This window comes from Equus asinus, chromosome 7 (assembly GCF_041296235.1).
Source record: "Equus asinus isolate D_3611 breed Donkey chromosome 7, EquAss-T2T_v2, whole genome shotgun sequence".
NCBI lineage: Eukaryota > Metazoa > Chordata > Mammalia > Perissodactyla > Equidae > Equus > Equus asinus.
The window spans coordinates 101244978-101261321 of record NC_091796.1 but is presented as its reverse complement, the minus strand read 5'-3'; the positions used below and the strand labels follow the sequence as shown (position 1 = coordinate 101261321).

The following is a 16344-nucleotide window of genomic DNA, read 5'->3' as shown; positions in this document are numbered from 1 at the left end:
CCATGAAATGACTCTCTAATGGTGAAATTTCAGACACCACAACACGAGGAGGGAGAGATCAAGGGGCAGAGACCTCCTGGACATCATTCGAATCCAACCAGGCAGGTCGCTGCTTCTGTTGCCCACAGGCAAGGCTGGTGCTGGCAGAAGGAATTCTGACCCTCTTTTTAAGGCCTCGCCGCTGCAGCCAGCAAAGGCCTGTCTCCGGAAGCCAGGAGAACAGGGCAAACTCAGATTTATTCCACCATCCCCGCCCGGGAGGAAGCAGCTGCATGTGGGTGTAAACCAGGAACTTTAGGAAGTGCAGCGATCCCTTAGGGCCATCACCCCGTCCCCTTCCAGTGCCCCTGAAAAGTCACCCGTCACGGGGGTGTCCTTGCAGCCTGAAACGCCCAGGTGAGCTCAAACAGTGGGGAGTCCGTGTTATTTACACCCCCCCTAGGGAGCCCAGGCGGCTCGCTCAGGAAGGAATTATGCATCTAACGCTGAGCTTCCCCCCCATACAAAGCCATTAAAATCAAAATCTGATCGCCAAATGGTCACAAGAATGAAATAATATGCTGCAGAGAAGAAGCGGAATATTCCATCCCGTAGCGGATCTGCAAACTTAGCTGCGCTCTTCCTCAATGACAGTCCTTTTTAGATTATTTTAAAGCTGATCTGTCACTCAGACCTTGTTCATGCATAAATCTCAGTAAGGGTACGGTGCATCTAAGGTCCACATGCCCACGATCGTTTTATATCTCCGATATTACAACAAAAAGCCGCTCGACGGACAATCTTAAAACATGCACCAACCAAGAGCATGGCTGGTATTATGGAAAAATGTCCTCCAGACCAAAGAGAGGGGGAGAGAAGGCCAAAGGCTAAAGATGAGAGAAACAGGATTAGAATGACGACACAACAGAACATCGGCAGTCTAGAGGGCAGAGCAGTGAAAGCAAGGAAGCTCTATGTATCTGGGAGCGCCTCTCCAAATATTTGGTTCATGCTAAAAAATAGAGCACATTTATTAAAAATATATATTTATAAACCTTGATATGAACAGATACACATGTCAAGCCAATGAAAAAAGAAAAATAAGTTATCTCCCCAGTATCAAATAGTTAGACACTTTTGATGAATGGGATGTCTGTCAAAGGACTGCCCCTGCGGTTTCTCGTCCTGGACAGCCCATCGAGTCAAGATGAAATGTGTGTCCTGGGAGACACACCGACGAGCGGAGTCTGCCCTGTTCCTCTCTTTGAATACGTGATGTCGTCAGCGACCAGGCATCTTGAACGTCTGCACCCATGCGCTCTCCGACGGCAGCCAAGGCTGGTCTTCCGAGCGTTCTCTCGGGCCCTCTGCCGAAGACGCTGAGCTCCTCGTTGCGTGGATGAGTTCTGTTGGGTTCATTGTGCTTTAGTGTCGGCTCCTTGTAGCAGGATCGGTTGATTTTTGTGACCTTTGATAAAGTTCAAAGGTGCCTTTGATCGAGCAGCGTGGGTAGGTCAAGCTCGCTTGTTCACACAGTGTCTGCTTACCGATCTGTCGACACACAGGACTCCCGTCTTGGCCATCCCGAGGCCTCTGCGGACCCGCTGGGCCGTTCACAGAGTGGTGTATATGTACACAAATATGATCACGATTAGGTTCAGGATGGTCCCGATGATGCCCAGCATCGCCAAGACACTCTCCTCTTTGCTCTCTTTTTCTTGGCCTCCTCTGTCTTCGTCATTTCCACTCGTGATTACCATCTTGGTTGCAAATGTCTTTATCTTCCTCCCCAGGCTAACCTGTAATTAGAAAGAGACAGCACAGAAGATGACTGTTTGGAAGTGCTGTCTCCCCAGCCAGGGAGATCTGGAGGGCCAGGTGACTTCCAGCCTGGGGACTAGATCAGGTGGGAGAAAAAATCCACCCACGGATCCAATGGGACACACGGCTCTTGGCCGTGGGGAAATGGCAGAGCATGACTGTCCTGACACGGGCCTGGGCACCACTCACTCTATTAAGCATGTTTTATCCCTTTTCCTAGAAGCAGAAATGCAGGCTGCTTTAGAGCAGTCCAACTAAAACATGTGTGCTTTCCCCCCGCAGCGGGAATGTTACACACATTCAAGTCCTGAGTCAAACCCAAGAAACGTGCTGCCCTGCGCTTGCCCGGAGCATGAGGGAGGGAGTGGCCGTCGCCCCGTTCTGAGCGCCGGCTGTGATGTGCGCAGGGGTGGACAGACGGGATGTGGGAAAGGCGATTTACTGAGACCAGAGAGGATGGTAAGAGGATGAAGGGAACAGCATGAGAAACTCGCATAACCTCTAGCAGGATATAAATTGGTAATCATTCTGGAAAGTTCCCTGGCATCACCTAGAAAAGTGAAGAGACACATGTTCCAGAGCTGGGCTGGACACCTGCTCTCCGAGCTGTACATCCTAGAAAAATCCCCACACCCGGGCACCTGGAGATGCGGGCAGGAACGATCCCACGAGCTTCGCGTGTGACAGCAGAGGACTGGGAGCCACCAGAACACGTGCCCGAGGGGGGGCAGATGGACACGTGGTGGTCCACGCAAGGACACGTCCTTACGATGGAATTTCATATGACAGTGGAATGAACGAAATGAGGTTCCACCTGACACCGTGGTTGAAGCCCCAGTACTTACCGTGGAGTGACAAAGCATGTGCACAGTGGGTCCAGGGTGAGTCAACTGGAGACACATACTTTGGTTTTCATAAAAAGCAAGAGAGTGATCAGCACAGAATTCAGCAGAGTGGCTCCCTCCAGGCGAGGGCAGAGAGGGAGGCCATCTGGGAGGGGCACTAGAGGCCTTCAACGTCGGCTCATTTTGCATCTGTCAAGCAGGGTGGGGGGTACCTGGGTGCCCATTTTTCTCCTCATCCTTTAAGCAGTACGCGGTTGTTTCAGCAGTTCTTTTGCATGTATGATACATTCTGCAATAACCAAGATCATTTCTTATTCTCTACGACAATGCACATGGCCATCCAGGGGCCCAGCGGGCAGCTGAAGTCCAAACCACATGCGAAAAATGACCGATGTGCGGTGATGGTGGCAGCCTGTCAACTTGATGGGATGTGCCGTGGGCCAGACCAGGGCCCCCAGCCACATTTCTTCCAGTAGAGAGCTGCACTTTAGAGCCAGAAGGCTTTTCATGCACCAGGGCTGTGATGGTTAATTGAGTTATGAGGTGCCCAGACGTTTGGTCAAACATGATCCTGGGTGTGTCTATGAGGGTGCTGCTGGATGAGATGGACATCTGAATTGGTAGACTGAGTAAAGCAGATGGCCCTTCCCTAATGTGGGTGGGCCTTGTCTAATCAGTGGAAGGCCTGAATAGTGAAAAAGGGCTGAGTAAGGGGAAGTTTCTCTGGCCTGACGTCCTTTGAGCTGGGACATCAGCTTTCTCCTGTCCCTTGGATTTAAACTGAAACATCAGCTCTTCCTGGGTCTTGAGCCTGCTGGCCTCCATACTGAAACTAAACCATCGGCTCTCTGGAGCCTGCTAGTTGCTGACTCACCCTGCAGATCTTGAGACTTGCCAGCCTCCACGATGACATGAACCAATTTCTCATAATAAATCTCTTTGTCTGTTCATCTATTATCTATCTGCCTACCTACCTACCTACCTATCTATGTACCTACCTACCTATCTATCTATCCATCCAGCCATCTGTCCATCCATCCATCTATCTATCTATCTATGTACCTACCTACCTATCTATCCATCTATTCATCTATCCACCCACCCACCCTTCTATCTATCTATCCATCCATCCATCTACCTATCTATCTATCTATCTATCTATCTATCTATCTACCTATCTATCCATCTATCCATCCATCCATCCATCTATCCATCTGTCCATCTACTCATCTATCTATCCATCTACCTGTCTACCGATCTATCTCTTATTGGTTCTGTTTTTCTGGAGAACTCTGACTACACAGGGTCAAAGGATTTCTCAGGGAAGCTCTCCAGGAAGGATCATAAACAGGAATCCAGGAAGGTGGGGAGTGTGGCTGCAGAGTGAAGTATCTGCACGCCTCCCTCTGTGGGCACAGGAACCCCGAAAGGGCTGGCTCAGACACTGTGGATCGAGTCCAGACTTCGAAAACAGTACATGCAAATAGCTGTCTGTGTGAAGGAGAGACGGACAATCGCTGAAGACTGGGGGAATTGATGCAACATGAACGGGCGCACAAAGGAACGAATGAGTATCTTGGAGCGAAGCTTCATTTCCTTCACAAATTTGGTTCACTAGACAGGCTTAGAGCAGGTCTCTACCCCCACAGCTCACCAGATAGAGCTTCTAGGTAGATCTGGTTGGTTTTCTTTTTTCCCTAGTTCAACCTTTGACAATGTATATACACACACAGAAAAGTGCACACTTGAAGTGTACAGCTTGATACATGCTCACCTCTGTTTAGCTAGCACAAAGATCAAGAAACAGAATCTTCCAGCCCCTCAAAAGGCCCCCATGGTGCCCCATGCCTCTCACTACCCCTTTCTCTCCTCTCCCCGAAGACCATTATCCTGACTTCTAACACCCTGGGTTAGTTTTGCTGGTTTGTGAATTTTATTTAACTAGAATCATACAGCAAGTCCTCTTCCGAGTCTAGCTGTTTCCCCCAAAATTATGTTGGAGACATTCACCCACATTGCTGCGTGTAGCTGTGGTTCATTCACGCTCACTGTGAACAGTATCCCTTTATAGAAACAGACCCACGATTTATGCCTCTATTTTACTGCTGATGGGCATTTGGGTTGCTTCCAGTTTGAGGCCATTATGCTGCTCTGAACATTCTCGTACATGTCTGTTGGCAAACATACATATGCATTTTCCCCAATGATTTACATGAAATTTTTCAACATACAGCAAAGTTGAAAAAAACTTTATGGTGAGCACCCACACCCTCACCATCGAAATTTCACCAACACGTTACTATACTTTCTTTATTGGATATCTATCCATGGGTCTATCCGTCCATCTTCTTTTTTGGGCACATTTCAAAGTAAACCACAAATATTATTACACTTCCCCTTAAATACTGCAGCATGCATGTATTAACTAGAGTTCTATATTTGCTTGCAATTGTTTCTTTTGATGAAAAATTTATACGAGTGCAATTTCCTAATGGCTGCACACACCCAGGAGAGGAATTTCTGGGGTATAGGGTATGCCTGTGTTCGGCTTCAGCAGATATTGCTGAACAGTTTTTCAGAGCGGTTGTGTCCGCTTGCTTGTTTGTGAGTGCTAGACCAATCCCTTCTTTTATTTTGGTGACCCCATGGCCCGGCCTTTGCACGAGAAGGTACTATAGACACCCACTCTCTTCTCTGCTCTGGACAGACACCAGGTATCTCTTTAACAGGTCTTTTGTGTCTGGTAGTCTCCATAGCTAGACTTCCAGCCTTGGGGGCAAGCTGTTGAATCTCCGCCTCCAGGCACAGCGCCTGGCAGGGACCAGGTCCCTAGGAAAAGTGTGCTGGACGAAGGGGTGGGTGCTGCCGAGGGATCTGGCATCCGCCCATCTTTGCAGGGCAGGGAATAGATTGCCAAGGTCCGTCTAAAGAGACACAATTAGTGCTGCCCTTAAAACCAAAGACCCATCATCGCAGTCACTCAGGCAAAACCAAGGGCCTGTCACAGAGGTGCCGGGTTTCAGGGCTTAATTTAGCTTAGCCTCTTCCCTGAGTTAACCCAAGAGGACTCTGACTCAGGAGGAAGTGGAGGGGAAGAATCAGGTCGGCCATGTTTACTTTCTGAGGACGCTGCACGAACAAAGGGCCCAGAGGATCCCGGTTCCGACTCACAGAAGAGTTGAACCCCAAAAGTCTGTTTCTCAGGTGCTGGAGTCATCAGCCTGCACTTCCGCCTGGAAACCATGCTGGGAGTGCAGCCGAATTCCCAAGGGAGCTACCGAGGGCTCCCTAGGAAAGAAGTGGGTGGAACACTGTCTTCTTGGTGGAAGGTGTGAAGGATGAAGGGCGGTAGAGGAGAAGGAAAGAGGTTGGGCGATCAGCCTGGAGACCAGAGCAGTAAAGGAGATGAGAGGGGAAAATAAAACAGAAAGCAAAGGCTGGGCCAGGCCTTCCAAGCCTGCTGCACGGGCATGAATTCATTCATTCACTCATCATTCGCTCGTTCCTTCCTGCCAGGAGTTGGGTGGGTGGGGGGGTGACTGTTAATGGGGACGGTGTGTCTTTTGGGGTGATAGAAACATTCTAAACTTAGATTTTGGTGATGGTTGCATGGCTCTGTGAATGGACTAGAACTACTAAATTGTACACCTTAAATAGGTGAGTTTTGCGGTTTGTTATAAACACACAATAAAACAATAAAGATGTTTATTTTAAAAAGTTAGCATTTGCAATAGTAGCTGAAGTGTAAAGTATCTAGAAATAAATCTAATGAAAATGTGTAAGATCTTTATAAAGAATATTAGAAAACTTTACTAACAGACATAAAAGAAGGCCTGCATAAAAAGAAAGATATACAGCCATGTGTCACTTAACGATGGGGAGACGTTCTGAGAATGCATCATTAGGCAATTTCATCATTGTGCAAACATCATAGCGGGCACTTACACAAACCTAGATGGTACAGCCCACTACACACCTAGGCTGTATGGTACTAATCTTACGGGACCACCATCGTATATGCGGTCCATCATTGACCAAAATGGCATCATGCAGTGCATGACTGTGCCGATCCTGGCGTGCAAGATTCAATATCCTAAAAACATCAGTTCTTCCTATAGCGATCCACAGACTTACTGTAGTTAGAGTCAAAATTTCTGCATGGTTTGGGTGCCACTTGACAGCCTGATTCTGAAATGTATATCAAAGTGCAAAGGGACAATAATAGCTAAGATATTTACTAAAGAAGAATGAGGTCGGGGGACTTGCCTCATAAGACATCAAGAATTGTGATACAGCTTTAGGAATTAAGCCTTAGACAAAGAGGCCAAAAGAAGAGAAACAGAGCTACACACACACACGGACACTGCTATCTCTGGGAGAAAACGGGCCTTGGGACAAACAGTGCTGGAGTAACTGAGAATCCATATGGAAAAGTGAAGGAAATTGAACCAGTATTTCATCAATTCCAGATGGATTATGACAACTGTGAAAGAGAAGAGTTAAGAACTTTTATAAAATAACATAAGTGAATATCTTTATGACCCCGGGGTAGGGAAAGATACCTTAATAAGACAGAAATCTCCAACTATAAGGGAAAATATTAATAAATTTAATACTTCTGTTTATCAAAAAATATCATGAAAAAGTGAAGAGTTAAGCCATAAACTGGGTATATATATGTATAGGTATGTATGTGTCTATCGTATGTATGATAGACATACCATATGTGTCATATCATGTTAGTATCAAGTCAGTAAGATAATGATAAGCGTCCAGTAGAAAATTGGGCAAAAGTCATGTCCAGGCACTTCTCAGAGTAAATAACTACAAAGAACTAACCCTCAGTAATCAGAGAAGCACATGTGCTACCACCCAACGGCCATCAGATTGTCAAGAGCTAAAAAATTCTCCAAAACCACCACACACTGACAAAGGCTGTGAACAGCGACTCTTCAACATCAGTTTCAGGGGTACCACTTGGTTACTGCCACTTTGGAAAATGAGATGACATCATTTTGTAAAGCCGAATATACTCTCCCCCTGGTGACCGGCCATCCCACCTCTGGGCACACCCTGAATGCACCTGCACCTGGGCACCACGGCATGCAGACAAGAACGTTCATGGATTGCATGGTCAGAATCAGTGACGTGCTGGAAACAACACAAATGTCCATCCACAGTAGCCTGGATCTACCGTCACTTCTTCATACACTGGAATTCTATACAGCGGTGAAAAGGAACGACATGCTGCAACAGGCATGAATGAATCGCCAACATGACTCGTGAGAAAGCATGCCGCCAAGGCTGCAGAGAGGAGGCGTCCACTTATATGAAGTTCAGAAACAGGGAAAACTAACACTATGTTATTTAGAGCTATGAGTGTGATAAAATTACAAAGAAACGCAAAAGAATAACAAACCCAAAAGCCAGGGCAGTGATTACTACTACGTTAGAGGGAAGGGGATGGAGTTCTTAGGGACGGGTGCTCAGGGAACCTCTGAAGTACCAGGAGTATTTCTTAAGCTGAGTTGTGAGCATATGGCTGCTGCTTCTCTATACCTGGCATTCTCTAAACAGGCTTCTGTTATCTATCCAATAATTAATACATCAATTAATGGATTAATAATTATTACAATTGAATAATTAATTAATAATAAAGCAATACTGATAAGAAAACAAAGTAGTAACTAATAAAAAACAACAACAAGAAGCACAACACTAGAGACTAGGACTGGGTACCAGAGTACCCTAGGGTACTAGAGACTCAGGGTACTGAGAGCTAGGCTAAATGCCAAAAGCACCCCTGCATCCTGGAACCAAGGAGGCAGCCATCCTTTCTGGAAAGACACAGACCCCTAGAGTGTCAAGGTGATGGACAGCTCGGGTTTGAGCATGGTCCTCAGCAAACTGGTCCTCTGCTAGACTGCTTCTGATAAACACACTTGAGAGTTTCTAATAGTTTAACTAATTGGAATGTATGTCTTGAAAAATAAGCCCCAGGAGTATACAGAGTTGGGTGTGGCCTGGGTGTGGAGGCTGCAGGGCAGCTGGAGAGACCCTGGAACAGAAATCCGGGCTCTGTGTGGCTGCTGGAGTCACAGCCAGTCAGGGCGAGCAGCCACCGAGGTTACTGCCCACCAGACCTGCCCAGCGTCCTTCTTTCGGTATCAGTGTCTTGATTTCCTCTGGAAAATTATCTTTCTAATGGATGCTGTCAATCAAGGTGGCAAAGGGGTGGGCCTGGATCAGGCTAAGCCCATCGACAATCTCTCTGGAGCTCAGTCTTAGCCAGGGTGACAGAAGATGGGACAACTGTAAAGCCTGAATGAGATCCATTAGCTGCTGCCGCCCGGATGCCTGGAGCCAGCCTCACTTCTGCCCTTTTTAAAGCTGGGCTCACTGTTTCCTTCTATGCCATGAACTACCTCATTTTCTGCAAAAAATAGAATGTTTCTGCTTAAGGCAGTCAGAACCCGTTTCTTACCAATATCTGCTGCCTGCAACCAAAGAACGTTTACTTGCACAGAAGGGCTACTCATGTTTATTTCCTCTGCTTCCCCCTCTGAGCTTTGATCCCCTGGTAGAACTCGAAGCGTACATTGGGCCCCTGGAATACCTCCCGTTGTTCGAACTTACCACCTGTCCAGACAGCTCATTCTACCTGCCGAAGGCTCGGTCAGGAAAGTTCTTGGCTTTGAAACAGAATGTCCTCCCTGTAGCATGCACCCACTGGGACTACTTCTGTTACTAGGAACTAAACAAAAACAAGGCCTTGTCGTCTTCTGCAAGGCAACAGCTCAGGTTTTGAAAAATTGATATTCGGTGGGAAGAAACAACAACTCTGGCCTCACATACATTTGGAATCCAATCATGGCACCTTCGTTTAGCAGCTGTGTGACTTGGGCAAGCTGCTTCACCCCTTTGAGACTCAGTTTCCCCATCTGTGAAGTGGGGGGTAATACTTAGCTTGTAGCATTAAAGATAACGGATGTAAATTGCCTAGCTCAATGATTGGCAGCTCCTATGATTAAATGATGATGGTGATGATGCCGATGATGATGATTGAGGCTCGTTCCCATTGCCCCATGTCCACACAGCCCCTCGCAATCATAATGCCTCTCCTGGAAAGGCCCATCTTAAAATCACAGCACGCATAAGGAGAACATTACTCAGGAAAGGTCTTCCCAGCCCCCATGGGGCAGGGCCGCCCCTCCCTCATTTGGATGCAGCACACCCATCAATGCTGCTCATAAGCACATCGGCTTCGGGCCACACTGTGCTGTGGATTCACGATGCAGCACAACCGCCCCGCCTCCTTCCTGTTAGAGGGAGGGAGTGTGTGAACCCCACGACAGGACCGTGCATTTGGATCTCATTACGTTTCAGTTGGCTGACTTGCGCCCACAGTGCCACCCTGTTGAGATCACCTTGGTTCCTGGATGATTCCGTCTTCCTACACAGCCGCTCTCCTCCCAGCTTCAGAAAATCCACAAACTGGCTGTGTACACCCTCCATGCAGATGTCTAAATGACTCACTTCCCAATTTTTGACCAGGTCTCAGGTTACTACTAGCTGCTTAATTACCACTCTCCGGATGCCATCATCCTGTCGTTTGCCTTCTCCTCCTGCCCCCATTTGTCCATCTTTTCTACAAGGTGCCCCAAATTCCAGCTAGGATATCTACGTCTACTAGGCTAGTAGAAAGACACGGTTGAGAGATGTCCAGTCTTAGGGACCATGCTGCGTCCTGGCAGTTTGCCCCTCTGCTCGCTTGCAGAGTCTCCTTCTCTACACCAATTTCTCAGGGCCACTTACTAAAATCAGAGATGTCCCTTCAACCACTTGGTGGTCAACAGCAAACAGGGAATGAAAATACTACAGGATCATGACCCACTGAAACATCACACAGCAGTTAAAAGGCATAAAGAAGGATGCTCATGCTATGCTACAGGGAAAAAACCACAGAATACTAAAATTCAGGCCCACTTAGAATTGAACAAAATTTTTTTTTTTTTGTGAAGAAGATTAGCCCTGAGCTAACGTCTGTGCCGATCTTCCTCTACTTTGCATGTGGGACCCCACCACAGCATGGCTGGATGAGTGGTGTAGGTCTTTGCTGGGGATCCAAACCCAGGAATCCAGACTGCTGAAGAGGAGTGTGCCAAACTTAACCACTATGCCACTGGGCTGGCCCTGCAAATAATATTTTTAAAACCTCCCTGGTACAGGAAAAAATGCCTGGGGGAGAATATTCAGAAATTTTCTGTAATGTGGTTGCTTGTGTTATTTTACTGTTTTCATGTTCAAAGCACATGTGTATGTAAGTCAAACGATAAAACTCCGAGGGCTTCTGTTTTCCTACAATCCTGGAAGAACCTCACCCCCCAAGTGATAAGAAGAAAGTGTTCAATGCCACTGAGCAAGGAGACATCTGTGTGTCAGCATCTCTCTGCTTGGGAGGCTAGAATTTCAGCTGGAAAGGGGGCGTTGCTGCCATGAGAATGACAAATGATAAAGGTCGCGACAGCCTTTCCATAACATAGCAGAGGTGTTCAGGCTGCATGGGGTCTGCTTTGGAAACATTTCATTCCTGTTTTTCGAAATAATGCCAGTCTTGGAACTAAATCTGTGCTCCCCAATGTGCTGAAAGGTACCACACATTCAAGACAAGGAGGGGAGAGACTTTCCTCCAAATTCTCCCCATGGCTTGCTGACGGGCTTCTCTGGAGTGGGTCAGCCTCAGCTGAAATTCCAAGTGTTTCTCCATCTCAAGAACACTTCTATACTTTGGGATGAGGAAGGTTTGTTCCGATCCTATTCACAAGGACGAGCTCCTGCCTAGAAACGCAGAAATGCCAGGTGACAAATGGAGTGGATGCCACTGGAGCGTCAAGGAAGCCTCAACTTCTTCCAGAAGAAGAGAGTGCCGTGGTTGCCTAAACACAGCACCCCCTGGGGACCATGAGGCCCAGGCTTCCATCGAATTCCCCTGAGTGCCCACGTCGAGCCGAGCCCCACACTAAGCAGTGGGCACACGCAAATAAAAGACAAGGCCTTTGGCCATCAAGGTCCTCCTGGCCCAGTGAGGGGAACACACAAACAGATCACCATGGGGACGTGAGCCCGGGGCATTGTGGGAGCACAAAATGGGGAGTCCCAACCTGCTGGGAGGGCACGCAGGGAATTCTCCCTGGAAGATGGGGTGTCTAAGCTGAGATGTAAAAGCCCAGCAGGACCAGCTCGGCGATGGTGGCAGAGGAAGGGCACCTAGTTAGAAGACTGACAGGTGCAGAGAAAACTGAATGTGCAGACGGCCGCAGCAAGTCTGGATGACGAGGCATCGCGGCGAACATGGTAGGAGCCAAGGCCACAGGGGAAGAAGAGACCAGAACAGGGGCTTTTGCAAACCATGCAAAAGGATTTCGGAATTTGTTCACGTTTATTCAGTAGATGCAATGGGTATGCGGATGTTCATTTCATACGCATTTTCCCAACCGTACATATACACTATTTACACTCTTTTATACACACCAGACACGTCATAATACATTTTAGTTCCTAAAATCAGACCGCAGTTAAGTAAAAGGTGGTAACTTGTTTTCCAAGATAAAACACTTGGACCAGGTGGCCCCTGGCTCTGCCGACATCTCACAGAGAGGCCTCGCTCCCTGCCTTCCGGGGACTCAGGGAGTCAGCTGGGAGCTCTCCCCAAGTGGCAGACACCCGGCACCCAAGCGCGGTTCTTGGCGGGGGCTGGGCAAGAGTTCTCCAGAGGACAGACTCTTCCACGTGTGCCCCTGCCCAGCCTGGGCGGCCACAGAATGGCCTAGGGGGTCACTCAATGGCTAGTCAAGGGAGATGGCAGCCAGGACACCCCTGGTGACTGGAATTTACTCCCAGGAGTGCCAAGGAGCCATTGAAGAGAGGGGACATCTGTAAAGTATTGAATCTGCTCAACAAAGGTTCACAATTCTGATTAGGACTATGATATGATTAACAAGTAGAGTGCAGTTCGTCATTAATTGCCAAGACGTTGCTGGATCTGGCTTTGCACATGACGTGGCCAGTAACTGTTTCTCCAGCTACACACGATGACAGCCATCGTAGCTGCTAATGAGCAAGTACAAGGCAGAGGCCAAGCCCTGTATCGTCATCCAGCCATTCGACACATATTTACCGAGCACCTACGATATGCCAGGCCCCTTTCTGGGCTACTAGGATACAGTAGCAGTGGCACAGACGAAAGTGTTATTCCCATTTTAGAAAAAAGGAACTGAGATTTAAAATTGAGCCTAAGGACCTAGCCATGAGTAAAACACAGAACTCATCCCAAACTGGGTCAAAATTGAACTTAGCAGGCGATTCTACTGCCTGACACTGCTTACCTCCTGCCTGCCCTCGCATGCCCCTCTCTGTGCTCTCTAACCACAGTGCATTTGTTCATGCTCTCTTCTTGGCTTGGACAACTGCCGCTCATCCTTCCAGGCTAAGCTTGCTTGGCAGCATCTCCGGAGCACCCTTCTTATGTCAAGGCCTGCTGCAGACTGCATCTGAACACCTCCTGCCCTATTCCATAACCAGTCCTTTCCTGCTAAACTGTGAGCTCTTGGGAGTTATGGGTCTGAGTCTGATTCATTTCAGATCCCCCAGCCTCTACGCCTGGCCTGGAGCACCAATGGTGCTCAGGGCACTGAGCGAGACAGTGAATGAATGAATGAATGAAAAGAAGGAGTGCAAGCTAGCCTGGGGAGGCCCAGCTTCCAGGTCAGGGGAGGCAAAGTCACCTGAATGGGTGACAGGGATGGTCCAGCTCAGCCCACCCAGCTGGACCTCACTATAAAGGGACAGGCAGTGAGGAGAAACTGCAGCAAATGAGCGTGCCATCTTCCCTGACTCTCCAAGCAGGGTCAGCTGGAGTGGGCCGGCTGGCTGGGCTGATCAGTGTGGGGGGAAGGGGTACAGGGAGGGGACTGCGTCGGGGGCAGGGCGAGGGGTCAGCAGCCCCGAGGCTGCAGTGAACAGAGCGCTCTCCTGCTCCACCAGCTCCTGGCTTCTTCTTTCTCTTGTCCGCCGTCCACAAATGGCGACAGCTACAAGCGTCGCACTCAGAGAGCTGGACAGCCTGGGCCTCGCCTCCCGGCTCTGCTCCTACCTGGGGAAGAGCCCAGGCAATGGCTCTGGGCTCAGCTCGTCCGTGTCACCGAGAAGAGCGAGCACCAAGATGAAAAGGGACAGGGCCCTCGGGAGGGTTGCTCGTTCTCATTCCCACCTTGAAGTCTGATGAGAAAGAGGCTTTGTTTACTGTGTGTGGAGAAAGGAAAGTTTAAACACTGATGGAGGGGGACGAAACAGCTCCCTGTACTAACCCTTTAGGGCAAATTAATCAGGATTTCCCTTGCTCAGATGCAAGTAAGGTTTTCAGTTGTGGGAAGAATTAATTACGTTAGCCTAGGCTTCCCCGAGGAGCAGAGTCGTCAGGCAGCTCTGTGGCAAGGCTGCTTAGGCCGAGCAGTGGAAACGAGACATCGCCCTGCACCCCCATCAGCAACGTCACACCCACCTGCCTGCTGCTTCCGCTGGGCCATGCACCCCACATGGCCATGGACCCCACTTGCCAGCAGACCTCACCCCCAGTTCCCAGGAGCAGCAGGAAGGAGCCTGGGAGTTGGGGAGCTGGACTGGGGTTCAGCGTGGCCCCCAGTGAGCTGTGTCACCTTAAATACATCCTCCCCCCTCCAGCCCTCATCTGTAATTGACTTGGGATGGACTCAAATTGTTGACTTTCAACAACAAACAGGTATTTCCAACGGATGAAGGTAAAGCTTAGTGGGGGGAAAGTGGGCAACATCTAACAAAACTCCCTATGCACTTACTCGCCAATGTGGCAACCCCACTCCTTAGACTCTACCCTGAAGATAACCTGCAGCTCTGTACAAATGCACCTGCAAGTTTATTCACTGCAGCATCATTTGCAAATGCAAAAATATGGGAGCAACCTAAATGCCCAGATACAGGAGAGGGGCTGAATAAACTTGGTACAGCCACACAATGGAGTACTATGCAGCTGTGAAGAAGGATGGGGGAGAGTGACGTGAACTGATTTGGAGAGAATTCCAGAACATACCGTTAGACTAGAGAAGTAAGAAGTGAAGAGTACTTATGGTATGCTACAATGCACGCAAGAAAGGGGCCATAAAATATATAATCTGCTCATTTGTACAAAAGAAATACAGGAAGAGTAAATCAGAAATGAATGAGACTGATTACTCAGAGGAGGTGAGTGAGAAAGGGGTGGAGAGAAGGGGGGACGGGACTGGGCTGGCAGGAATGAGGAGCGGGTGGCACTTCTCTGAGTGCATCTTTCGGTAGAGATCTGATTCAGACGCTTTGTAATGTTTTGCATGCCTTTCATATACCCACAAAAAGGTGATGAAACCAACCAAGATGTGAGGGAAACATGAATGGAATATAAACACTAACAAACGGATCAAACTATTACAAATAAATAACATAACTACACTGGAGTGGGTGGGAAAGAAAAGAACTAACCTCAGTGACTTTGGAAAATAGTCTTTTGACTGGATAGTGTAAGGCTGAAGACAGAAGGACTGTGCACAAAAGCTGGCATCTACTTAGCAAATGTGCTTCTCACAGGGTATGGGTGAGCAATTCTGAAACTACTCTAGTGTATTCTTGAATTAAAGAAATATATTTTAGCTAATGAGAGCTGGGTTTCTCACCGTTGGAGAAAGAAGTTACAAAGGGGAGGGGCTGGCCCGGTGGCAGAGCAAGAGTTAAGTTCGCACGTTCCACTTCAGTGGCCCAGGGTCCACCGGTTTGGATCCCAGGTGCGGACATGGCACCACTTGGCAAGCCATGCTGTGGTAGGCGTCCCACATATAAAGTAGAGGAAAGATGGGCACGGATGTTAGCTCAGGGCCAGTCTTCCTCAGCAAAAAGAGGAGGATTGGTGGCAGACGTAGGCTCAGGGCTAATCTTCCTCAAAAAAAAAAAAAAAAAGAAAAGAAAAGAAAAGAAATTACAAAGGGGAGAAGGCTAAGTGGACCTTGTCCTGTTGGACTAGAATTAGGGATATCAGTATAAACTGCTGGTTTCTAATAAACATATAGGTAGGTAGCTGCAGAAATACAGATGAGCGTGCACACGTGTGTTAGTGCATATCCGTGTAACTGCGAGTTGTGTCCCCTGAGAGGGTCTAGAAGCAAGGTGCTCCAGTAGCAGTGAGCACACCTAGCACCCAGATCTCGGTTTCTATACACCATTCTCCAAGGACAGGAACCAGCGCTCCTTGGAAGAGCGTCTGGTTGCAGGGTTTGGGAAGGGAAAATACGAGATGAGCCTTGAACACCTTGTGAGTCGAGAAAGGAAGGAGGTGCCCAAAAAAAAGATGAAAGGGGAGAGGGTTTGTCAAAAACACAAGCGCGAAACTGAAAGAACTCCTAATATTAGATCAAAACTGGAACAAGCTGAGAGGAGAATAACCACAGTATGAAATCATAACTCACAGAATGAATATCCAGGAGTCCACAGTGATATAAATCAATAATCACAGAAATAAATAAACAGGGGAGAAGGGACAGTTCTTCCCCACAGAACTCCAAGTAATAAATGTAGAAAGAAAGAGGGAAATAGAAACTCTCCAGTAGGTAAACATCACATTAGTAACTGTTGTAGACAA

At 48.1% G+C, this 16344-nt stretch overlaps 1 protein-coding gene across 3 annotated transcripts in view; it reads right to left on the bottom strand.

Moving 5' to 3' along the window:
* Nucleotides 1-925: 925 nt before the first annotated feature.
* Nucleotides 926-16344, bottom strand: part of TUNAR (transmembrane neural differentiation associated intracellular calcium regulator) — a 45170-nt gene continuing 29751 nt past the window's right edge. For all 3 annotated transcript variants that reach the window (XM_070514268.1, XM_070514270.1, XM_070514269.1), the window contains one exon: nt 926-1778. In XM_070514268.1, the coding sequence (XP_070370369.1) occupies nt 1593-1778 (186 nt within the window). In that variant the 3' untranslated portion in view covers nt 926-1592. The remainder of the gene's footprint in view (nt 1779-16344) is intronic.